The sequence below is a fragment of the Branchiostoma floridae genome, chromosome 3 (genome assembly GCF_000003815.2).
Source record: "Branchiostoma floridae strain S238N-H82 chromosome 3, Bfl_VNyyK, whole genome shotgun sequence".
Lineage (NCBI taxonomy): Eukaryota > Metazoa > Chordata > Leptocardii > Amphioxiformes > Branchiostomatidae > Branchiostoma > Branchiostoma floridae.
Window position 1 is genome coordinate 11,807,650 of NC_049981.1, and position 16,926 is coordinate 11,824,575.

General features: G+C 40.7%; 1 protein-coding gene across 1 annotated transcript in view; it reads right to left on the reverse strand.

Annotated features, from left to right (window-relative positions):
• The window catches only part of LOC118411686, a 70,147-nt gene that overhangs the window by 1,459 nt on the left and 51,762 nt on the right, over positions 1 to 16,926 (reverse strand). Inside the window, exons 34-61 of the mRNA XM_035814164.1 lie at positions 16,726 to 16,910; positions 16,255 to 16,435; positions 15,822 to 15,917; positions 15,249 to 15,481; positions 14,805 to 14,889; positions 14,381 to 14,597; positions 13,968 to 14,110; positions 13,354 to 13,564; positions 12,869 to 12,996; positions 12,339 to 12,422; positions 11,843 to 11,967; positions 11,631 to 11,692; positions 11,207 to 11,352; positions 10,899 to 11,008; positions 10,652 to 10,710; positions 9,648 to 9,796; positions 8,571 to 9,515; positions 8,364 to 8,447; positions 7,858 to 7,982; positions 7,654 to 7,715; positions 7,271 to 7,416; positions 6,997 to 7,106; positions 6,735 to 6,793; positions 6,086 to 6,234; positions 5,659 to 5,676; positions 4,955 to 5,383; positions 4,772 to 4,831; positions 4,213 to 4,653 (exon numbers count right to left, since the gene is read on the reverse strand). Of these exons, the coding sequence (XP_035670057.1) occupies positions 4,213 to 4,653; positions 4,772 to 4,831; positions 4,955 to 5,383; positions 5,659 to 5,676; positions 6,086 to 6,234; positions 6,735 to 6,793; positions 6,997 to 7,106; positions 7,271 to 7,416; positions 7,654 to 7,715; positions 7,858 to 7,982; positions 8,364 to 8,447; positions 8,571 to 9,515; positions 9,648 to 9,796; positions 10,652 to 10,710; positions 10,899 to 11,008; positions 11,207 to 11,352; positions 11,631 to 11,692; positions 11,843 to 11,967; positions 12,339 to 12,422; positions 12,869 to 12,996; positions 13,354 to 13,564; positions 13,968 to 14,110; positions 14,381 to 14,597; positions 14,805 to 14,889; positions 15,249 to 15,481; positions 15,822 to 15,917; positions 16,255 to 16,435; positions 16,726 to 16,910 (4,842 nt within the window). The remainder of the gene's footprint in view (positions 1 to 4,212; positions 4,654 to 4,771; positions 4,832 to 4,954; positions 5,384 to 5,658; positions 5,677 to 6,085; positions 6,235 to 6,734; positions 6,794 to 6,996; positions 7,107 to 7,270; positions 7,417 to 7,653; positions 7,716 to 7,857; positions 7,983 to 8,363; positions 8,448 to 8,570; positions 9,516 to 9,647; positions 9,797 to 10,651; positions 10,711 to 10,898; positions 11,009 to 11,206; positions 11,353 to 11,630; positions 11,693 to 11,842; positions 11,968 to 12,338; positions 12,423 to 12,868; positions 12,997 to 13,353; positions 13,565 to 13,967; positions 14,111 to 14,380; positions 14,598 to 14,804; positions 14,890 to 15,248; positions 15,482 to 15,821; positions 15,918 to 16,254; positions 16,436 to 16,725; positions 16,911 to 16,926) is intronic.

Sequence of the window (16,926 nt, forward strand, 5' to 3'; positions counted from 1 at the left end):
ACTTCTCAACCAGCGGCTGAATAGCGAGGAGTTTACAATTGGTTGGCTGAATCGCAAGGGTGTGCCATTCGGTGCTAACACGCGTCATCTCAATACGATAGCAATTGCCCCAAAGATGCGGCCAAAGGATTCTAACGTTATGAACAATCAAACACTCAATGAAATGTACCTATGTAAGAGGGAGGACCAACCAAAGACGGAGACACACAAGACAAACGTCACACTTGTAAGACGATCAAGACAAGACTGACTTTATTTTGAATCACATTACTGGTCGCGTTCTGGCGGTTCTAGAACACCCTTCTCCGAACGGGGCCACCGCCCGTTCGAGCACGTCGAGTTGTTGTTGTTTACTCCGAAGAAGGGCCGCCAGAACGCGACAGTTACGGGGCCACCGCCCGTTCGAGCACGTCGAGTTGTTGTTGTTTACTCCGAAGAAGGGCCGCCAGAACGCGACAGTTACAATAAGCAAATTCAAATACAATTACATACTAGAAAGGCCGACATTTGCTTAAGAGCAAATACAGTATATTTCAGCCATACCCCTTCCCACGCAACATTGGACTGTTCCAAATCACCCCTGCGCAAAAATGGAACATCCTCTTAACAGTACATTATCCCCCAAAGTGGACTGGTACTGTGAATTGATTCCAGGTAAAAACAGAGCTTGCTTCTATTTTTCAGAAAATGACAATAATCACACCTTCCATTCAGAAAATTTTCATCATGACTGAAAATTGTTGAATGACTTCATGTAATGTCATTAACAATTTTCAGTACGATAACTAGGTGTAAGTTTAAAAAAGTATAAGCTCCTTGTGATGTGGGTACATTTATTATTGCAGTGAACTTTTTTTATTCAAGTAGGGCATACGATTTAATAATTATCAAGCAGGTGCAGGTACTGTAGGAGCGTTTGTTTTCTTCAAGCTGTAAAACTGTTAAACTGTTTTACTTTGTATGCAATCAGCAATCGAGCCTATTCTTATTTTAGTTTAACAACTTTCTGCCAGACCCGGAAGATACGATTGAACCTTGTTCGAGGATTTATTTTCGTCTGTCTGGTCAGTCTGTTCATACCCTCGAGGCTGGCGCTGAGAGTGTTTTATTGGGCTGAAACTCTGGCAGTTTAAAGTTACTTACACTTTAAATGTTCAAAGTATAGGTCAAACAACAACAGCACTAGGAAATGTGTCCACTATAGACAGGTGGTCACTATAGAGAAAATGCTGATCTATTGACTAGGAGCCATACGTTACACATGATCATTAATCATATAAACATTGCACAGGTAAGCCAATTGTTTAGATGTACAATTAAGTTCAAATAATTCTGAAGAGAAATATTGATGAGAAAATAATCATTCTCGCCACTGTCTAACTTATAATTACGTATCAAAACTAAACGCAGATTTTCTAACTAACGCACCTTTCGCCGACTTCATCAAAGGACCGGCGGCTATCAATCAAACACGGCTGTTGATTAGACTTAGAGTTTCAAACAGCCATGTGCTGTGTGCCAGTTGACAGCGAACTTCATGCTACGTGATGTTTTACATTGCTTGGGCCTTCTTTCCTACAGCGGTGCTTCTACAAAATATTTAGACTGTAACACTGAGTCCCACATGTTTTATAGAATAGAATTTGACGCAGAACAGCGTTTTTTGCTGGGTATTTTTCTTGAAACATGTTCGTGGGAATATCAGCGAGGCGGCGACGTAGGGATATCAGACCGTCAACAAAAGTCGCACGGCGGCTAACGGCGCATCGAAGATACTAGCGCTATAAATAAGCGCTTCAACTAAGGATGGCAACCCGTACAATATTTTTGTATACTGTTGAGCTAAGTAAAGTTTGTTGTTTATGAGGTTTTAGTTGTCTTTGAAGCTTTGACCCGAAATATTTTAAAGTCAAACTGCTGAAGAGAAGTAAGTGACTGCTACGATTATCGTAGATATGGCCCTAAAAAAACTGATAAAAGAAGCCTTCTCAATAGTCTAAAATGCAAGAGCTTCCGGGGGGGCTTCGCCCACCTGGGATCCCCCCCCCCCCCCCACAGTGGCCCTCCCCCTGGACCCCGCCAGGGACATTCGGCGGCCCCCGGACCCCTGTCCGACGCTTTGAAAAAATCCTGGCGAGAAGTCTGTACGGCCTGAGTCTTCAAGTTAACGTATTGTGTGGTCCCGCTTATGAATATTAATTAGCCTTCGCTTTCCTCTTCGCTGATTGGCTGAACCATTAATTGAATTAACTCTTCCTGCCGGCTAGACGCAGGTGCAGATGTCGGCTCTGTGGGGTGAACGTCCGAAAGATCATGGCATGGAGAACGAAAGAAAACCAATTTCCCCTAAAAAAAGTGCTGTAATTAAGCCTTTTACAGTACTTTAAGCCAAAAATTTTACTTGGATCATTTTACCAACTATCTTATGCCTATCTATACCAAATGTTACTCATACCAGGGTACAGGGGTGCAAAATATACCGTTATAAGACCGTCAACAACAGTCGCACGGAGCTAACAGCGCAGCGAAAATACCATCGCTAGCGTTTCAACTCGGATACAAAGTTATAAGTACTGTTGAACTCAGTAACGTTAAAGTTGTATTTAGTTGCCTTTGACGGTTTGACCTGAAATAGTGTTACGCTAAACTCCTGAAGAGAAGTTAAGTGACTGCTGCGATTATCATAGATATGCCCCTAAGAACTGATACAATATAAAGCCTTCTGAATAGTGTAAAATGCGAGAGCCTTAGGCGGGCTTCGCTCCCCCTGGCGGGAACACTGCTATATACGGGATCATGAGGCCCCGCTTATGAATATTAATTAGCCTTTGGCCTCCTCTTCGCTGATTGGCTAGGTCTTTGATTCAATCAACTCTCCGGCTGACGCGCACAGGTGTGGCTCTGTGCGGGGTCACGGAAGGTCACGTCAGGAGGCCAAAAGAAAACAAATTTCCCCTCAGAAAAGTGCCAAAATTAATCATTTTAAAGTTGTTTATGTCAAAAATATGACTGGAATCTTGTTACCAAGTATCTAATGCCTATCTATACCAAATTTCAGGTCATTTAATTGTAATACCAGGGTACAGGAGCCAAAAGTGTCCTTTTTTGGTCAAAAATTGGCCAAAAATCGCAAAAATAAGCATTTTGTTGCACTGTACACCAACAGTGTTATTGAATTTATATGAAGGTATTATCAAGGCACATCTGTGTCAGATTTCAGCTCATTCGGTTGCAATACCAAGGTACAGGAGCCAAAAGTGTCCTTTTTTGGTCAAAAATTGGTCAAAAAATCGCAAAAATAAGCATTTTGTTGTACTGTACACCAAAAGTGTTATTGAATTTATATGGGGGCATTATCAAGGCACATCTCCGTCAAATTTCAGCTCATTTGGTTGTAATACCAGGGTACAGGGGCCAAAAGTGTCCTTTTTTGGTCAAAAATTGGTCAAAAAATCGCAAAAATAAGCATTTTGTTGTAGTGTACACCAAAAGTGTTATCGAATTTATATGGGGGCATTATCAAGGCACATCTCTGTCAAATTTCAGCTCATTTGGTTGTAATACCAGGGTACAGGGGCCAAAATATACAGTTTTGGTCTAAAATTGACCAAAAAAATCTCAATAAAATCATTTTAGAGGCAGATATGAAAAAACTGAGAAAAAAGCATCAAGGTATTGGCCCATTCTACCCCTGTGCCAAATTTCAGGTCATTCAGTCCAGGAACAGCGGAGATGAATCACTTTGAAGATTTGACAGGAGAAAGAAAGAAGAAGAAGAAAGAAACATTACGAATACAATATATTTCACCATACTATGTATGGCTGAAATATAAATATACGATACATACAATACATAACACCTATTAGGAGGTGTAGACGGGACGGAACTGCGACATATTTTAGTAAAACGCTGTTTTGGCATTGAAGTATCGAAGAACAAAAGCATAGCAATGTTTTTATTTTTATTCAATGGTCAATACTCAACAAGACCAAAGGTAACTTAAATGTGTGACCTTGAGGCTATTCCAAGGTTACGGCTTACGTGAATAGCACTGTAACAGCATCTCTTCACCCTGAGTCAGATACGTCATGCTGGAAGCCATTTCAACTGCTCACTAGGAGTGAAGACTAACTGACGCCATAGGAAAACCAGAGTTTCATTTCACTGCACCAAAGTTGTAAAGCATTAAAAGAAAAAACAGCTTTACTTACGCTTTTGACAGATGTATCCTTGTAGATCTGCACAGACCTCAGGGTTCCATCCGTATGGAGGGGTTCCTGATGGATCCATGGCGGCACAAAACCTCAGCTGGGTCGGCCTACTCGCAGGGTTGAAGCTGTCAACCCACAGCTCGTCGATCAAAACCTCTGATCCGTCGGAGTACTCCCAAGCCTCTGAGGGAGGGTCATACCGAACGCCGACGCCGTAAGCAGTACCGTTGAGGGAGGAATTCTTCGCCATTTGGATGATGAACGCGAGGAATCCGTGCGTTGTTCTGTTGCTGACGTAGACTGGCACAGCGCCGACGTCATCGCAAGCATTTTCAAAGTCTTCGAAGTTGATGTTTCTGCCGCTACCGACGCTCTCGTTAAAGAACAAGTAGCACACGTCGTTGTACCCGTACCCGTTGGTGAAGTCATCAGTCAGGCAAGCTAATGTAGGATACATTCGAAGTATTAGAATTAAACAGCACATGCTTGGAGATATCTACTGTAGTCTGAACGATAATCACTGTCACATATGGTACTCAATTAAAAAAACGATACTCACGCTCGATATCGAACTCTGGCATTGCAGGCGCTGTTGGTTGCGGTGTTGTGGCAGGGATTGCTAAAACAATAACAAAAATATTAAGTCTTGGTAACACACTGATTCGCCGTTAAATGTTGCTATAACAAATCTTTTCCAAGACTTTTAAAATTTCCATGAGTAAAAAAAAAAGAAGATGCTTACCCAATTGACAGATGTATCCATCAAAATCTTCACACGGTGCCGGGTCCCATCCGTAGATCGGGGTCCCTGTTGGACTCATCACCGCACAGTGGTCCGTGATGGGCGGGTTTGTCGCTGGATCGTACGTATCCACCCACAGTTCCTCTATCAGCACGTCTGAGTTGTCCATGTACTCCCACACGGCTGTCCCAGCGTTCCACTGAACCCCGACGCCGAAAGCAGATCCAGTGAGTGAGTTGTCGTTTTGGATGACGAAGACCAAGAAGTGATGAGTGACGTTGTCTGTCACGTACACAGGTATGCCACCGAGTCGACCACAGGCGTTGTTGAAGTCTTCGAAGTTTGTGCTCGCACCAAGACTCTCGTTGACGAAAACGTAACAGATGCCGTTGTAACCGTATGAAAATTGAAACATATTCGCAAAACAAGCTGTAAAAAGATATATGTTGCAATGTGAATGATTATTCAAATCATCATTGAGTCCAAATTGTACAGAATCTTGTTAGAAATTATATCTACCGCAAAACATATAATGTATAAGCTCCGGTGACATGATCTTTTGGGGTGTGTATACGGGCGGTCTCTCATTTCGTTTATTTTTCAATTCACTGCAAGACATGATATTATTTAGCCAATTAAACCTAGCAAATTATAGTTATAGTATGTTAGCAAAGTCTTAAGTGGCAGAACTAAGTAAAACTTACGTTCAAACTGGAAGGGTCCTGAAAATGAAGGAGTTTAGTCGTTAGATACAGAGTTTAAAAATCGAACACATACAGGATGTAGTAGGCAAAAGGGATGTGGGCTAAAGTTTGAAACTTCTCATAATGCAAGAGTAACATTTCCGAACCGGGGCCCGGCTGGGCTGTCCGCCAGAGTGAAGAATACATCTATGTGTGTATCAAGAAATATATACAAATTATGTTCATGAAGAATTTGCTTTTCACGTTTAGCGTCTTTTGAAGTCTGACTCTGGCAGAAGACAAACATATCTTATGCCACTTTGCTACGTGCAGCAAGATAATTGAATTTAACATGAGCCTGTTCTCTGTATCGCATACATTCTTGAATCTATTATAAGCTTGTACGTCGTAGATGTGGATATTGATCATTCAAAGCTAATGTTCTTACTTGGATCGTCGAGATGGAAGAGCGTTCCGTTGAGATCCCCAAACCTCCCCGTCCTATTGGCAGCAATCAACGCGCTGTACTTCTGGATGGCCACAGAGCGGTTCGGCATGAAAATGAGCAGATCTGCCAAGACGTACCCGTTCTCTTCCCTGAGGTTTGAAACAGGAATCGGAGATGGTTATCTATCAATTTAGGCCACAGCAAGTAAATATTATAGATTGCATCCTCTGCCGATTGCAAATTCAATGCAAGATAGAAAAAAAGATGGGTAGAAACAAACTAGACACTATAAACGTTTATAATAACGTTTGTAGTGACAAAAAAAATCATCATGAGCCAACAGGAATTCTATTCCTTTATTTAAAAAGTGTAAATGGTGACACTTGTGAGGCAGTATGACGTACCGATTTGGAAACTACACTCAAGGCTAATCCACATGTGTCACTTCTACAACTACCGAACATATCTTCAAGAGAACATGAATGAACTATAGCAAAAGTTGCAAACTGTATCTTATTCTAAACCCACACAAAATCAGGAAAACCTTGTTGAATGGATTATATCACAGTTTTTTTCTTTGATTAGTATTGATTATCTATTATTATGTAATCATATGTCTATACATTCCTGTGATATAGTCATCACTTACGTGAAGTTCTTGACAAGAGCAACGGAGGCGTCTTCAAGATGTAGTGCCTCCTCCAACACCTAAAGTTGCCGAGAAAGATTATTGCAACTAGCTGGTCTTCTTGACTAAAATCTATACGTTGTCTATGTGTACCTATTCTGTTATCGTAAATCTGTTATCGTAAAAGACGGCAGTGGCGTATTATCGTATAACCACAATGAATTAAAAAATGACTATGACCATTTTTATCAGAAGCACCCTCCGAATAGCAAGCATAACTTACGTTTAAGTGAACGTCATTGTGTAATTCTTCATAGTCCGTTGAGCTGACATTGGCGTAGGCATCTCTCCAAGGAGTGTCATAAAGATAAAAGATGCCCTCAAGTACAAAATCTAGGAGCAAAAAGTTATGGTAAGCAAAAGCAATCGATCACAGGGAACAAATGGCTTCAATGTCAAATACACATGTAAACAGAAATTTTATTGATCCATATGTTACAAAACCTGGTATGTCATACAAAAGAGGATAGAACGTCAGTCAAAAGGCAGGAACCAACCAAATTGCTCCACTGTAAAAGAGGCGTTGGTAACTGTGAGGTTTCCGAATGATCCTGAAGACACAGCATTTTGTAGAGTATCGGCCAGGTCGTCCAGGTTGTTGGAAGATGTAGCAATGATCAGCTCGGCGATAACACTACCTTGCCTGTAACCAAGGGGGAAAATACAATACTCTTCTTGATAAAAAAACTAGTAAAAGGGATGCAATACCTGTGTAAAATATTTACCATGGGATAATGATACTAACACACCATGCTGTATAGTAAAATTATCGTCGTCGTCGTCGTCATTCCTTCTCCTATGAAGTTCATAATTTATTTTATATACCATAGAAATGTTGCCCATACCAGTGTACGTTTAAATACTAGCTTTTTGTACCTACCTTAAAGACTTCACTGATACACCAAGGAGCTCATCAATTAGATTCCTAAAAGCTTGCCTCGCCTAAAATGGATGAGAGATATCATTATGGACAAGGTAACTATATGAAAATGAGTTCAATTCTCTTTATATGATGATCCGTTATCAACAGTGTTTTAACTAAAAGGCATTGGAAGAAAACACACTGCAGAATGTTGTGACTCACATTTTCCTTGATCTCAGCTCTAAGATCTTTGAACTCTTGCGAGCTGTGATTCAGGTACGCTCGTAACCATGGCCGGGAGAGCGACATTTCACTCCGCAGTACTTTTCTCACGACACCCAGGCTGTCTACAGAAATGGAGATTTGAAAGAATGATCGTAATTATGTATAAAAGACAGCCAAACCTGTGGTGGTGACAACGTTCTGTGTACCTGGCCACATTTCAGTGGTCATTGAAATTATTTTTCGCTCTATCTGGACCATTTGAAGCCCCGTATACTGAAAAGGTTTGACTCAGCAAATTCAGACATTAAGCAGTAAATACTTAAGTTAACGTAACTGTTGACGATACTACAAATTATATTCTACAGCATGATGGCATAAACATACATTTTTTAAAGATACAATTACAAAAGTCGAGTAGAGAATGTATATCTATACCAGGTTTGGCATAGCGTACGCATTCCATTGTATTCAATATGATTGTGAAGACGTTCACATCTACTTACCTTTAAGAACTTGAACTAAATCCCTTGCAAAGTCTTGTCTATTCTGTCTGCCCAGGTCAGCCGTTGGTGCAGTTGTTGGGGCAACTAAAAAACACATAGTACGCAGATTGTACACAGGACATACCTTTATTCTGACTATAATTTAGTGAAAGCTCATTCAATTTAGGAAAATGCAAATGCTTAAAAGTCGTGGTTGTCTTTTTTTACCGGTGCTTCTTTGCAAAGTTGGCAAAACAGATGTTTCATCAGTTGCTTCCTCCGTGGCAAAAGCAACAGTTACTGTTGCTTCTTCCGTAGCAGGAGTTGCTGTAGCTTCCTCTGTAGCAGGAGTGGCTGTTGCTTCCTCTGTCGCAATAGGAGGTGTTACTTCCTCTGTAGCGGGAGGAGCTGTTGCTTCTTCTGTAGCAGGAGCGGCCGTAGCTTCTTCTGTAGCGAGAGGAGCTGTTGGTTCCTCTGTAGCGGGAAGAGCTGTTGCTTCTTCTGTAGCAGGAGCGGCCGTTGCTTCTCCTGTAGCGGGAGGAGCTGTTGGTTCCTCTGTTAGGGGAGGAACTGTTGCTTCATCTGTCGCAAGAGGAGCTGTTGCTTCTTCTGTAGCGGTAGGAGCTGTTGCTTCCTCCGTAGCGAGAGGAGCTGTTACTTCCTTCGTAGCTGGAGGAGCTGTTTCTTCCTCTGTAGCGGGAGGAGCTGTTGGTTCCTCTGTAGCGGGAGGAGCTGTTAAGTCCTCTGTGGCAGGAGGAGCTGTTGCTTCTTCTGTAGCGGGAGGAGCTGTTTCTTCCTCTGTAGCGGGAGGAGCTGTTGCTTCCTCCGTAGCAGGAGGAGCTGTTACTTTCTCTGTTGGGGGAGGAGCTGTTTCTTCCTCTGTAGCGGGAGGAGCTGTTGCTTCTTCTGTTGGGGGAAGAGCTGTTGTTTCTGTAGCAAGAGTGGTGGTTACATCCTCTGTCGCAAGAGGAGCTGTTACATCCTCTGTCGCAAGAGGAGCTGTTACTTCCTCTGTAGCAGGAGGAGCTGTTATTTCCTCTGTAGCAGGAGGAGTTGTTGCTTTCTCTGTAGCGGGAGGAGATGTTGCTTCTTCTGAAGTGGATGGAGCTGTTGCCTCCTCTGTAGCAGGAGCGGCCGTTGCTTCTTCTGTAGGAGGAATAGTTGTTGCCTCCCCTGTAGCAGGACGAGACAGGTAAAAAATTGTACGGGCCTGTTCTCTGTATCATACAAAAACTTTAATCTGATGTAAGTCACTTGTACGTCGGAGATCTGTGAATATAGATAATTCAAAGCTAATGTTCTTACTAGGGTCGTCGAGATGGAAGAGCGTTCCGTTGAGATCCCCAAACCTCCCCGTCCTATTGGCAGCAATCAACGCGCTGTACTTCTGGATGGCCACAGAGCGGTTCGGCATGAAAATGAGCAGATCTGCCAAGACGTATCCGTTCTCTTCCCTGAAGTTGGAAACAGGTTTCGGAGATGAATATCTATCTATGCCAAAACGCAGTTGCTCAAGCAACTAGATATGATTTTGGAAACGGTCAGACGTTTCAGATAGTATCCACTATCTTTTGTCAGTGACACTGAAGTGATCTGAAAGAAGCTGGTCTTTTATACCCTAACTATGAATGACAAATAGACAGTTTTAGATGACTAATAAGAAACATGGAAAGGCAAAGTCAAGCTGAAGACAATTTTCCGATGGGAAGCAAAGCTAAGACATATTTGATGCGAATGGGTCAATTAGCTCCTGTTGTTTTGGTTACCCCATTGTCATTGATGAAAAATAGTGGATACTATCTGAAGCGTCTGACCGTTTCCAAAATCATATCCAGTTGCTTGAGTAACTGCATTATGGCATATCTTACTACCTAGATGTCTAATCTTCATCGGCGAATATCTATCTATCTTTGTTTAGACCACAGCAAGTAGATATCATGGATGGCAACTTAATGCAACTTAAATGCGAGAGAAAGAAAGAGATGGGTAAAGCAAGATGCACACATTGTCAATCTAGACACCTTAAAAGATGTAACAATAATTGCAATGACAAATCATCACTATGACCCAAAAATATTTTATTCCTTTATTCAAAACGTGCAGACAAAAATTGCACTTGCATGTCAATGGACGTACCAATTTAGAAACTACGTGTCACTACTACAGCTACAGGACACATCTTCCAGAGAACATGAATGAACTACAACAAAATTTGCAACTATTCTGTTCTTAAAACATACAACTTCAGGATAGCTTGGCTCGTTTATTTTATCACAGCTGTACGTCTTTGAAATGTAGTCAGCTCTTACGTGAAGTTCTTGACAAGAGCAACAGAGGCGTCTTCAAGATGTAGTGCCTCCTCCAACACCTAAAGTTGCAGAGACAGATTATTGAAACGAGTCTTATGGACGAAAATGCATGCGTTATTTTCATTATAGTTATTTTGTTATCGTAAAAATGGCAGCGAAGTATGATCTTTTAACCATAATAAATTAAAAAAAAACGATTGTAACCCTTTCCGTCAGAAACGTCTTCCAAACAGCAAGCATAACTTACGTTTAAGTGAACGTCATTGTGTAATTCTTCATAGTCCGGTGAACTGACATTGGCGTAGGCATCTCTCCAAGGAGTGTCATATAGATAAAGGATGCCCTCCAGTACAAAATCTAGGAGCAAAAAGATATTATGGTAAGCAAAACTCGTCGACTACAACGAAAGAAAAAGAAAAATTAACTTAGATGTCACATGTTTGTAAATGTAAGACATGGTAAAGGAAAGGAAAGAAATTTTATTGATCTTTATGTTACAAAACCTGTTATGTCATACATTAAGAATAGATCATCAGTCAAAAGGCAGGAACCAACCAAATTGCTCCACTGTAAAAGAGGCGTTGGTAACTGTGAGGTTTCCGAATGATCCTGAAGACACAGCATTTTGTAAAGTATCGGCCAGGTCATCCAGGTTGTTGGAAGATGTAGCAATTATCAGATCGGCGATAACACTACCTTGTCTGCAGGCAGAAGTAAAAATAAATACTATTATTTGGTGACATTGGCGTGTTTTAAGAGGCAACGTTTCTTGATAAAAGCATCACTTTGTAAAAGGGATGCAATACCTGTGTAGAATATTTACTATGGAGCAATGCTTGGTGGTAATTATTGAATATTATCATTATCATCATCGCCGTCGTCGTTGTCGTCATTACTTCTATGAAGTTCATGATTTGTTTTCTGTACAACGGCAACATTGCCGATGTTGTAGTATCAAATGCTTGCTTTCAGAACCTACCTTAATGACATCACTGACACGCCAAGCAGGTCATCGCTGAGATTCCTAAAAGCTTGCCTCGCCTAAAATGGACAATAGTTTGATAAGAAAATATGTAGTAAGGGAACTATTCGAAATTAGTTCAATTCTCTCTTTATGATTATCCGTTGTCAAAAGTATTTCAACTCATATAACCATTGAAAGAAAACACACTGCACAATGTTGTGACTCACATTTTCCTTGATCTCAGCCTTAAGTTCTTTGAACTCCTGAGAGCTGTGATTCAGGTACGCTCGTAACCATGGCCGATTGAGTGCTATTTCACTACGCAGTACTTTTCTCACGACACCCAGGCGGCCTACAGAGATGAAAGATTTGAAAGAATTATGTATGAAAGACAGTCAAACATGTGGTGGCGACCACCTCTGTGTATTTGGTCACATTTCAGTGGTCCTTGGAATTATTTATCGCACTACCTGAACCATTTAAAGACATGTATATTGCTAAGGTATGACTCAGCAAAGTCGGAATTTACACAGTAGATACTTAAGTTACTGTACTGTCATTGTTGACGATATTACACATTTTGGCATAAGATAACTGTTTTTAAAGATACAATTATAAAAGTCGAATAAAGAACGTATATGTATGCAAGGTATGGCATAGGGCACACATTCTATTGTATTCAATATATGATTATGAAGATCGGATGGACGGAAGACTACTTACCTTTAAGAACTTGAACTAAGTCATTAGCAAAGTCCTCCCTATTCTGTCTATCAAGGTCAGCCGTTGGTGCAGTTGTTGGAGCAACTGAAAAATGGAATTATTTTGACGTCTTGTAGGCAAGATAGATATAGGACAGAATGCATTAGAAAATAACTTGAAGTGCAGCAGCATACAAATAACAACGAATCAAGTACATAGATTTACATAGAAATAAGAATGGGCACAAATAACTGGCACAGGACATGCCTTTATACTGACTATAAGTAAGTAAAAGCTCATTCAATTTAATGAGATGCATATACTTAAAAGTCGTGGCTGTTGCTTTTTTGTGAAGTTGGCAAAAAGTAGATCCATCTGTTGCTCATTCCTCAACCATCTATCTAAATTTACATATCTGACAATAACGGTCACTAAGCAGGACCACATTAAACCAACAGTAAACATTGTCACAAGAGAAGGCAAGGACGCAAATATAGCATTATAATAAAGATCTTGATGACAGACGAAGTATGATTATGAAATCCTCCAACCTTCTGGTAGAAGGCACTCTTCTTCAGGCAGAGTTGGACAAATGGAGTCCTGCCAATCCAGACCGAGGGCCAGAGCTCGTTCCCCACATGTATCATTTATCTCATAACAAAATGAGCGACATGGAAGTCTGTAAGATAAAATTAAGATGATGTAGTTAAAATCGTGACTCCCTTACATAAAAACTGGAATTATGTTATAATGGGAATGTAAGAAACAGATCGAAAGTTTGTCCAAATCCATTTGTAATGTAACTTTTCTTTATCCTACATGCATTTATTGAAGTACGTTAACATATATTGCATCAATCTATAAAGGTAAACTCTACAATGTAGTAAGATTGCACAAAGCTGCTTTCTGGTAAAGAAAACTTTGGTTAACCTGTAAAGAACAATCAATATTTGAAAATTTATAACATTTTGCCAAATAATCAATATTCCGCTTTGACATACCTTGATAAAAATCAATTGTGTTATGTTCTACTCACACTTGTCCTTCAGATGTGCATTTTGGAAACAAAATTGAACACAAGAAGAAATTGAAATCCGGATGACAGTCGCTGATGTTGTCGTATGACGGGAACACTGTTGGGGCAACTTGGAGAGCAAAGCCATGACTGGGCCACTGGACGAGGTTCGGGAAGGATGTTTGGGAGTACGACAGGTCCATGCATTCGCTGTACAAGATGGGCTCACATCCTGCAGATGAAAAGTAATTGACGGGTGAATGAAGCTTCGGGCGATTATCACCCTTGTCATCAATATCAACAGGGTAAAGCAATTATGGCACATGTACGCCGTCAACTAAACTAAACACCGAAATCATCTTCTTAAATGAGTAGATGTTGAAGATGTTAACAAAATTTTCTAAATGGCAGAGGTTGGGGAGGACCTCTTGGTATTGACATTTTGAAGTCATTCAAATCACGTCGTTGGCTCAGAGAATTACGTAATTTGTTGTATTTGACACATGCCAGAGGTTTTGATGCATGTCAATTGCATGTCAAGACAGAAATAAAAATGGTAGACAGCTACATACTAGGGGAGGGGGTGATAATGATGGCTTAACTACGCGTTTCAAACAAAGACGAGACAAGCTAACCTGCTTCTGGAGCAACACAGTCCTGTGGTTCATTGGCTTCGGGAAAACCGAGACAGCCATTTGGATCCCATCTGAGGCCGATCGCATTCGCCCTGGCTGCGCAAGCAGCGGTGACGTTCTCACAGAACGAGCGGCATGGAAGCCTAGATAAGCACGATAAAGTAGGTGATTAGTAGTAAATCTCATGTGATGGTCATGCATCCATTGCCGTAACAATACAGTCCTAAACCACATCTTTCGCTCCGGTCGCTCAGTGCCTTATGTGGTTGGTGTAGGGACAGACGATGTCTAATGACACCATTAACACCTCAGTGTTTTTAAACTCTACAAGATAAACATAGCATAGAACACAAACAAACAAAAATATCATTAGAAAATTAGAGTTAATAGTATGAAAAATCCAAATCCTGTACCTCAATCCTTTTGGTGTACATTCAGAGAAGATCACCGAGCAGAGGTAAAACTCTAAGTCAGGATGGCAGTCTGCGATCTGGTCAAACGCCTGGAAGGTTCCGGGGGCGATGGAAAGGGCGAGATCTTTGTCCCAGCCGAGCAGATTAGGGTAGGTGGTGAAGTTGTAGGGCATAGCCAAGCAACGCACAAACTCTATTTCCTCACATCCAGGAGAAACTGAAAAGAATAATTTTCATTACGACTAAACACACTAAAGCGTGTTCTGTTATGAAAACGATACCCCTAATGACTGAAACTAAAGCCTTCGACCAAAGTGAAATATTTAAGCAGATCTGGAGAAAGATATAGGTAGATAGAGAAATAGTACTAGTTCGAATCATGCACTTTTGCTAATAGCAAAGTCAGTGTAATTTTTGTTTTTACCTTGTCCTTCACACGAGCCGTCCGACAGAGTGACATCATCAACACCCACTTTCCCGCCAACGGCCACGTACGCGTCCAAAGACACCTGCAATGAAAATAAATGCATCAACCTTCATTCTGTCACAGGGATTGCCATATTAGCTAGTCGCCAATCATCATGATAAAAATGATGGTGGCGAAACGAGAATATAGAACTAAGAGCCCAGAAATAGAATTGTGCCAAACTTCAGCGGTTCGCTGCTCCTTGAATGCAAAAATCCAAAGTGACATCTGAGACTTAATTTCATCAGCTTTGGTTTGGTAACAGATTTTGATCTAGGTTACTGCCTACCAAAATGTCCTTACCAAATAACATAGATCTATAATTAAACCTTCTAGCCGAAAAGCGATTACTTTTCTTTGTACAGGTAAATTATTGAGGTAAATAATCTAAATTTAGATTACCTTGAACCATGGCCATCCTTTGTTGATGTTCAGACTGAGTGATGACCACCCCATTCCATCATCCTCAGATTGTCGCCACGTGAAGAAGATACTATTTCCCGGTCCAGACACGTACACGGTTAACTTACTGCCGTCACCTCTCAGCCAATAGTCCAACTTCAAGCACTTGTTGTCCGTGTACATGGCCGGGCTTGTTGGCTTTGACGATACTCCATCCAAAGAAAAATACATACCTATTGGAATACAATAACCGAACAAGATTGATAGTAATTTGGAGTAGTTGACGTTTATAACATTGCATGTAGATCTCAGTATAGGGTTAACCACAGTTGTTAGTTGCAATGTGTTAAAAGATGACAATTTCATCGTTAATTCATGGGTTAGTTTATAACAATGTATATGACAATGAATCGGATCTAAGTATATGACAATGTATCTATTTCATTCTTATGGATCTATTTAGTTTCTTTTATACATATTCATCGTAAGATTACTGATGCAGCAAGTTGGCTCTCCCTATCATCACAGTGTACTGTAATCAATGATTCTATTGAAGCCATTTGAAGCACTGACCAAATTCAGAGTCGTTTCTTGGTTTCAGCATCTCAACCTGACTGTAGTTGCCGGCCAGCCACCCACACGAGTCCACATCGAATGAGCAGTCAAATTCTGTAACAGGAATTAGAAATTGTACAAACAACATCATCTGCTACAACGACTATTCTATTTGTCTTTGGTAAATGCGTTTCTTAATCATCATCATCATCATCAAATCCATTTGATTGATATCGACTAGAGTAATCCTGAACTTCGAGGATGTGATGCTAGCGTCATTTTCAGCAGTTTTAGTAAGTTGTAGAATTCAAAGTTTGTCACAACATGTTAACATTCTGAAACTATTGAATTTGATTCATCTGAGAATTTTTCAATTCGAACATAACGTAATAAATCAATATATCCGTTTGCAAGATAATTCCATTCAGTAGTAATACAAATTCCACAATACCTTTTATCAGCTTGCATGTATCCTTCTGAACAGAATCTGGAAAGATGCCGTCACAGGTGCTCTTTGTAAACTCGAACCCAATCTCTTGTATCTCCGCGGAGCAGGATTGTCTGACCTCTTCACACACAGTACGGCATAGGGGCTGGCCCCGCACACCATCCTTGACGCACTCAGGAACCGCCTGTGATGATATATACGTGTTAAAGGAGCCGTAATCTACATACAGATGGCATTATGAAGACTACATAAAAGTAGTTGAGACACATTTACCGGTACCTGGCGTAATAATGATGGAGCCCTAACCTGCACTGACTTTTGGGGCTTCCTTATTTCGATAAAAAGGACACCCTGCACTGATTGCAGACTATATTGATAATGGATTTGATATTTGAATGTTTTCAACTGATAATTATAGAACTATTTGCATTGCTTTAAAAGTCATTAAGGATGCTAAAGTTGAGGTAAATATACCATATGACAGTATAGGAATTTCACGTATTCGTGGCACGCCGTGTCGGCTAGAAGAGACACATTTGCATGTATGTCGGATTCCTCAATCATCGTCACATTCTGCTGCCCAAGGTAGTTTGGAAACGTCGTTCTGTTGTAGGGAACTTCATTCTGGCAGAACTCAAGCTCCATGGGCACGCACGTATCTGGAAAGAAGGTAAA